The 7,778-nt window shown below is 57.4% G+C and overlaps 1 protein-coding gene across 1 annotated transcript in view; it reads right to left on the bottom strand.

Annotated features, from left to right (window-relative positions):
- LOC105825187 (leucine-rich repeat-containing protein 37B-like) overlaps positions 1–595 on the bottom strand; it is a 1,772-nt gene extending 1,177 nt beyond the window's left edge. The window contains exon 1 of the mRNA XM_012662894.1: positions 51–595. Coding sequence (XP_012518348.1) covers positions 51–567 — 517 coding nt within the window. The 5' untranslated portion in view covers positions 568–595. The remainder of the gene's footprint in view (positions 1–50) is intronic.
- Positions 596–7,778: the final 7,183 nt, after the last annotated feature.

The raw sequence follows: 7,778 nt of genomic DNA, 5'->3' as shown, positions 1-7,778 counted from the left end.
AAAGGGACCCGGTTTTTTGCGGGGAACATTGGCCACGTTCCCCACAGGAACAAGTATTTCCAATGCCTGGTGTTGTGCAGCCTGATCTAGACTTACAGCTTGAATCTTACTTCTGAGTTTACAAGGCAGAGCTAGGACTCGAGTCTGATCCCAACCTGGCACTGGAACCACCTCCGGGGGCCTTCGATGTCGAGTCAGCTTGTCATTGAGATCCCGATGTGGAAGAGCAAATGGATCTGGCCTTGCAGGCAGCTCTTGAGCTGAATGCGTGTCCAGGAATGGAGCCAAAGTCTCAGGCAACTCCTGAGGCGGGGCCAACATCTGGGAAGAAGCAGAGGACCCCAGATAAGCAAAGCCCTTGGGGTCTGCCGAGGGTGGAAGTGCGTGGGGCGATTCAAGTGGGAGATCAGAGGAGCGGGAAGACCAGGGCCCGGTGGGTCCTGGGGGTTCAGAGGTCAGCGGGACCAGGTACCGGGCCCACTCCAGAAGCGGAGCTGCCTGGGCCAGCAGCCACAACGATTGCCACGTGAGAAGGACCCGTAGGGTCCAGAGGCGCAGCAGGGACATGACGTGCGGAGGCTCCAGCCGCAGCGGGAGCCGAAACATTTATGGCAGCTCTGCAGCGCGAGCCCCCGTATCAAGCGCTCGCCCCGCCCCGCCCTTTATCTATGACGCCTTTATTTCCACAGCAGCCTTTATTTAGCTCTGGTCGCCGCTGAGCGGTGCCTGCTGGGCTATAAAGAATGACGTCCTTTCTCCCAGCCAGACATACGAGGGTTTCCTGGCCTGCCACTTTTCTCTAAAAGGAAATCTGCCCCCTCCCTTAACTCACCAAGCTGCGCCCCTGGGGCTGGTCAGCAAAGCAGAATGTCCACTCTTGGAGGGCACGGGAGGCTGGACCCCGCTCCGCCCCAGTCCTACCTGGCAGGACCTCTCAAGTTAATCCCAGTGGGTTCCCTCCCGTCCTGGCCAGAGGGGGGCACTCTTCCATCTCTGCTGCTCTAGTCCTAAACAGACAAAGTGCCCTTCCCTGTGGCACTGCTGGGCTGAAGTCTTGAAAAAGGACTGCTCTAGAGCTCTGGAAACGAACCAGTCACAGGCCCAGTGTGCCGTCCTGCCCTCGAGGCAATCTGGCTGCACCCCGGGGGGACCTCTGTGACCCTTCTGCATCTGGCTCCTTCTGGCCCTGCCACAGAGACTGTCTCATCCCGGGACCAAGGACGATCCTTGGCGCTGAGGAATGAAGACAAGCGAGACTGCGCAAGTGGTCCTGCACCAGGTTCTGGGCCGTGCATGTCGCACGTGTCATTTTATAATTGTGAGAAGTTTCTGAGGTAGGTGTGAATGTCCTAACTTTACGGGTGAGCACGTTGAGGTGAGCCGCTTGCCCAGGATCACGCAATAGGAAATAGCGGAGCTGGGGTTCTCACTCGGGCTGTCTTCCTTTTCACATATTGGCTTGAACACCTGCTATGTGCCAGGCACTGTGCTGGGTGCTGGGCATAGGATGGTGAACAACAACAGAGTCCCCACCCCTCCTGGACTTATAGGATTGTGGGGGGAGGGACACACAGCAGTAATCATGCTGTATAAATGTAAAATGACAAACTGAAATAACAGAAGTGTGTGGGTCTCTGATGGTGTGTAACAGAGGAAGCTGACCTAGCTGGGCACTCAGAAGAGCAGCCTGGGGAAAGGTTACCTGGGCACGATGCTAAAATGTGCAGTGTCCAGGTGGGAGATATTGGCCCCTGAGGCCGGGGAGGGGCCCTGGCCAGAGAGGAGGAGTGCGGCAGAGAGGAGCAACGGCAGGACTTGGACACGGATCAGGTGGGGAGGCGGACAGAGAGGTGGAGATGGAGGGAGCAGGCCACATTCCCAGGTTCCTGGCTTGCCCAGCTGGGGGGATGGTGGAGCCTGTTCCTGGGACGGTAAAACCCTGGAGGAGGACAGGTGTGGGGAGGGGCATGAATCCAGTCTCGGACTGAGGACTGTCCCACAGCAGACGTCATCATGTTGTCGAGGGGGCGCTGGGGCTGAGAGTTTCGAGGGGTAGTCACGCCTGCTCCTCGTCACTGATGCGGGGGGTGTGGACGGCGACATCACGGAGGGAGGCCAGGGAGAGGAGGGCTGGACCCGCGGGCTCTGCCCTTACTGGCCACGCAGCAGAGAATGGGCTGCTTGGCCAGAGGTAGGAGGAAGATGAGGCTGTGGCATCGTGCAAGTCCACAGGAAGGGAGTGTTTCCAAAGCAGGAGCAGCCAGCAGAGGACAGGGTGTCCCCAAGAGGACAATGACTGTGAAGACCCGAAAGTACCCAACAGACGTGATGTGGAATCTCAGAGGTCTGTTGGTGCATCAGGTTGGCGAGTGAACAGGAGCAGCGCGCAGGGACAGTGAGTGTGGAAGACTCTTTTTCAAGAAGTTTGGTGGGGAGGAGGAGGAGGAGGAGAAGGAAGGCGGGCAGCTGCAGAGATGTGGGGTCGAGGGAGGATTTTTCAGAGAGAGACTCGAACATGATCCCATGGTTAGGGGAAGGGGCCTGTTGGGAGTCAGAGCGGATGCCACGGGCACCACCCAGAATCCCTCCTCCAGGACTGAACGTGAACTGTCCCAGCTGCAGGGGGGTGAGAGGCTGACGGCTCTCCCCCGAGCCTCTCTCCAGGACACGCCACTAGCTGAAGAGAGCCCTGTGGCCCAAATCAGTGCCCTCCCTGCCCCAGCCCTAGAAGGCAGTGGCTTGACTCCTGGCCACAATGTGGCATGACGCTGAGGCTGTCCCAGCTCCAGAGCTTCCCGTGGGGTGGCTGAGGCCTTACATGGGCCTGCATCACAGCTCAACTGTCCCTCAACCCTGTCCTGCCTCCCCCAGCACAGGTGTCGGTCCTGAGAGCATGCTGAGTGAGCTTCCTGCTCGCTGATCTCCGTCTCCCGGGGCCCTCAACCCCAGACAGCAGTTCAGTGAGAAAGAGAGAGCAGCGGTCAGTGATCGTGGATATTTCCCAAAAGACAGAGATCAGCTGTGCCCTAGAGAAATGTCTGCTCTGAGCTTCCAGGGGAGAGGAGGCCAGGGAGGATGGGGTGAGGGAGGGCTGAGCTGGATGATGGGACAGGTGTTTCCATTTTCCTGGGAGGTGGAGGCAGGCGCTCTGTTGAGAGGGTGGGAAGGTCAGGAGAGACAGGGGTTTGAGGAGAATGAAGACCCGAGATGGCTGTTGCAGAAAGTGAGCGAGGACAGAAACCCCCACGCACTGCTGGCAGGTGTAAATCGTACCGCTGAAAACAATCCGATGGTTCCTCAACAGGTTAAACTCAGAGTTACCTTATCATCCAGCAATTCCACCCCTAGGTATGCACCCGAAAGAACTGAAACGTGAGTCATGGGCTGAATACTTGTGTCCCCCACCTCAATTTATATGTTGAAGCCCTAACCTCCAGGGTGATGGTATTTGGAGGTGAGACCTTTGGAAAGTAGTTAGGTTTAGATGAGGCCATAAAAATGAGACTAGTGAGTGTCCTCGTAGGAAAAGGAAGAAACCAGAGCTCAAGCTCTCTCTGCCACATGAGGACACAGTCAGAAGGCGGCCGTCTGCAAACCAGGAAGAGGGTCCTCATCAGAACCCGACCATGCTGGCACCTTGATCTCGAACTTCCAGCCTCCAAAACTGTGAGTAACAAATCTGTTGTTTAAGCCACTCAGTCTCAGTATTTTGCTATGGCAGGCCGAGCTAAGAAAGTATGTCCACGTAAAAACTTGTACACAAATGTTCACAGCAACATTATTCATAATAGCCAAATAGTGGAAACAACTCAAATGTCCATCATTTGATGAGTGGGTAAACAAAACGTGGTATGTCCACAGGATGGGATGCGATTTGGCAACAAAACCAATGAGGTAGCAGTACTGGCTGCGAAGTGGGTGAGCCTTGCAAACGTTCTGCCCGCTCAGCCTGGCGGGGAGAGGTCGACACGGAGGCACAGTTGTGTCCAGCGAGCTAAGTGCGATGAGACAGTGGCACACGTGGGAGAGCTGAGGCTTCAAGGCGGAGGGGGAACGAGACAGGGGAAAGTGGGGAGAGGCGGGGGGACCGTCGACTCAAAGGCACTGAGGCAAAAAGCAGCCTGCAGTGTGCTGGGAGTGACAGGCACGGGCACAGCTGGCACGCGGAGGTTGGGGACGTGGTGTGGTCAGACAGTTGCTGGGTGGAGGATGGAATGGGGCGAGGAGCCCTTTCAGAGGCTGCTGTGCTCACCCAGATGAGAGGGGCCAAGGGAGGGTGGAAGAGGCAGATCTGGAACATATTTAGAAGGGAGAAGACAGGGACTTGGGGACTGGAGGTGCCATGCTCAGAAATAGGGAAAAGAGCTGGTTTGGGAGTTTCATTGCAGGCAGGTTGCACTTGGGGTTTCTGGCAGCCATCCACGGGGAGGTGTCCTGCAAGCAGGTGGACTTTGCACATGGGACTCGGGGGAGAGAGGTCTGGGTTGGGGATAGAGATTTGGGTGACACATGCGCAGGCGTGGTGGCTGAGTCCCCACAGTGGAAGGCATGAGGGCCCTCAGGGAGGCCACAACCTGGGGCATCGCCATTTACAGGGTGGGCAGAAGAGGGGGAGCTGAGGAAGGGAGGGGTGGGGTGAGGGAGAGGACCCGTGTTGCCTGGGGCAAAGGAGCAGTGTGTCTCAAGGAGGACAGCAGGCAGTTCATGTGTCCACCGGACTTAGCAATCGGGTGGGCACCATGGCCTTTTCAAGAGTAGCTGCAGGGACATACTCCAGGCTGCAGGAGGACCTAGGGGCTCCTGCTAGGGGGCTGTAGGCTTGGGGACAGGCCCCTGTGCCTGCTTATCAGCTGTGCCGCTGTCACTCCTTTTTATGTCCCTTCCTCAACCAGATAGAGCCTCAAGAGGGCTGCTACTGTTTCTGTATGTCTTTGTGTCTCCAGACAAAATCCAATTCATTCAAGACATCTTGGAAGTGCACCTATAGTGCGCACCACACGCTGTGCTCAGTGTTGAGGACATCTGCTGCGCCTCAGACTTCGGTGGGGTACACAGTAGGTCCTCAGACTGGGCAAACAAAGCTCTGGGCCAGGCCCTGCCAGGAACCTGCCAGTGACCTCAGGTGAATTATGATGTCTCTCTAGCAGTTTTTCATTGGCAATGGGTGATTTCTGAAGCTGGTCCTTGTGACAAAATGTGACGATTCTAGGACTTCTCTGCCTGCTGCTACATTATTTGTCCATGAGGCCTTGGCAGAGTCAGAAGCCTGGGGTGGGGGTGGGGATCAGACATTTCCCAAGACCTCTCTGCCTTAGGATCCTCCAGCTTGTTGTCCTGGTGACCCAAAGCTCTTGGCCAAATGTCCCACATGCTCTGTCCCCTGCCAGCTCTCTGGCCTCAGCTGGTGCCCATGCCCACTGGCTTGCTGGGCTCCAGCCATGATGGTCTTCTCTCAGACCTTGTTCTCCCCACAAGCCTTCCTGCCCCAGAGCCTTCACACATGCTGTTGCCTCTGACTAGACACCCTTCCCTTAACCCCTCCTCTGGTTGACTCTTTGTTCTTTGCTGCTTCACTTAAATGCGGCTTCTGCAGAGGCATCTCAGATCCCTGGACATTGGTCACCCCCTTGACACACCTTCAGAGCACCCTGAGCTTCTCCCAGCTCTTATACAGTGGTTGACTAAGTCATCAGTTGCTCAAGGTCTGTCCAGTTCGGCCCGTAGACTCGGGTGAGGGGGATCCCTGCCATGAGTCCCCTGCTTGGCCAGATTCCAGTCCAGACCTTCTCTGTCTGCCGCTTCCCTCACAGGATAAGGACTGTGTGGGGCCCTCTCGAAGGCCAGACCCTCCCCTTTAGGCCACACTCCCAATGTGGAGGACTCCAGAATGTCTCTCAAGGGTGGACTGTGTCACCGGTGGGCTGGCCAAGTGGCAGCGGGTTGCAGGAGGTACGGGCAGCTTGCACAGAGGGACGAGAGTGTCCACACGTGTGCATGTGAACCTCTCCTTGGGCCAAGATGGCTCTGAGGGTGGGAAGACAAGCCGGCAGCTGAGGGCCAGGCCAGCTCTTCTCATGCCCGCATTGGGGCCGGGAACGCGGAAGTCACAGGAGTTTAAACTAGAACCTGGCCCTGCAGGTCATTATCAAAGCATATCTGTCAGAGTAGGAGAATAGAACATATTTTATTTAACAGTTGCCAGCTTGATTTATAACTTCCAAATGTCTAGACATACGGTGTGAGGCCTCCGTGTGTGCTCTTGCCCTGGCCCGGCTGGCACTGGGGTGGGTGTGGGTCAGCCCCACCCACCAGACCATAAGCTCCAGCAGGGCAGGCAGCGTGTGCAGTCCCCGCCCCAGGGCACAGTGCTTGGCCCAGAAGAGCGGACAATAGATATTGGCTGTGAGAAATGCTGAGGCCAAGGGAAATGCTTGGCGTGGTACAAATGTCCAATAAATAGTAGCTGCCATTTGTTGAATGAACGAATAGGTGGGTGGGGCTGGGAGCCGAGATCTGTAAGCTGAGGTGGCTCATGTCTGAGGAGGGAAGGGGCTGCGGACCCCAGGGTTCACACTTGCGATCCTGGGGTTGCATCCTCCTTCCCCCCACCCCGCAGCCTCTCCCAGCTCTTCACGTTAGGTGGGCACCAGGCGGGGATGCTTGACAGCTAGAGGGCTAAGAGGGGCGGGTGGTCCCTGCCAGTGTTTTGCCCTGTCACCCAGGAGAGAACAACTGGGCAGGTTCCCTCTTTGCCTTCAGAGACCTCCTCAGGCCCAGACAGAACGCATCCAGCTCAGTCCCCTTGCTCTGCTCACAGGCCCATGCTGGGGTTGGGGGATGGGCAGCTGAAAGGACTGATCCCCCCACCCCTCCCTTGGCTGTGCTCTAGTGTGAGGGGAGCCTTTTCTGGGGAGTCAGATCATCCACTGGACGCTGAATAAGTCACTCTGCCTCTGCCAGCCTCAGTCTCATCTGTAAAATGGGATGGTGTGTGGAAATGGTCTCGTCAAGTGGCAGGTCCAGGTGCACATTTAGCCAACATGAAGAACCCTTGCACAGAACACGAGTGGGTCAGGGAGGGCAGAGGCATGCATCCGGAACAGGAAAGCAGGTGACACTGGTCTGCAGCCTGCCAGAGGGGCCCGTGGCAGCGTCATCCCTGAGGCCCGAGGAAGGCAGGTCCAGCTGCCCACACTGGAGGCCGGCTCAGTCCTGTTTGGGCAGCGGGGAAGTTGTCTTAGCTGCTTCATGGTCCGCACAGGCCTGGGGCACACGGGATCTTGGTGAAGGCCTGAAGAAGCCAGGAAGCCCCTCACCAAATTCCTCCTCCCAGGATGGTCTCTCCCAGAAAACTCACCCACACACGCTGTCGCATGCGCACGCGCACAGCAGGCGGCGCTGCCATAGAAAGCAGAGCCCAATTAACCCCAAACAGGACATGCCCCAGAAAAATCACATTTTGCGAACTGCCCACCAGGGGTCACCATAGCCTCGGAACCGAGAGGTGCGGATGTCACAACCGCCTGCAGACCGGTGGGAGGCGGAGGGTCTCCTGAAGTCCAACTGGGTGGCCTCCAGCGGTTCCCAGTCCCAGGTCCGCAGTCAGTGAGGCGGGAAGATATCTGAGCACTGCTGCGGGATGAGCTCCACCACCTGGTTCTGGAACACCATGGTCATGGGCATGCTGGTCTCTTCTGTCTCCGGCCGCAGCAGCGTGGGCCCGAACACAATGGCCAGCTCTGTACCGACTGCGGCGGGGCGGGTGGAATCAGGGCCCA

The sequence above is a fragment of the Propithecus coquereli genome, unplaced genomic scaffold (assembly GCF_000956105.1).
Source record: "Propithecus coquereli isolate 6110/MARCELLA unplaced genomic scaffold, Pcoq_1.0 Scaffold119, whole genome shotgun sequence".
Lineage (NCBI taxonomy): Eukaryota > Metazoa > Chordata > Mammalia > Primates > Indriidae > Propithecus > Propithecus coquereli.
Note: the sequence above shows the minus strand (reverse complement) of the source record. Positions and strands in the feature narration are given on the sequence as shown.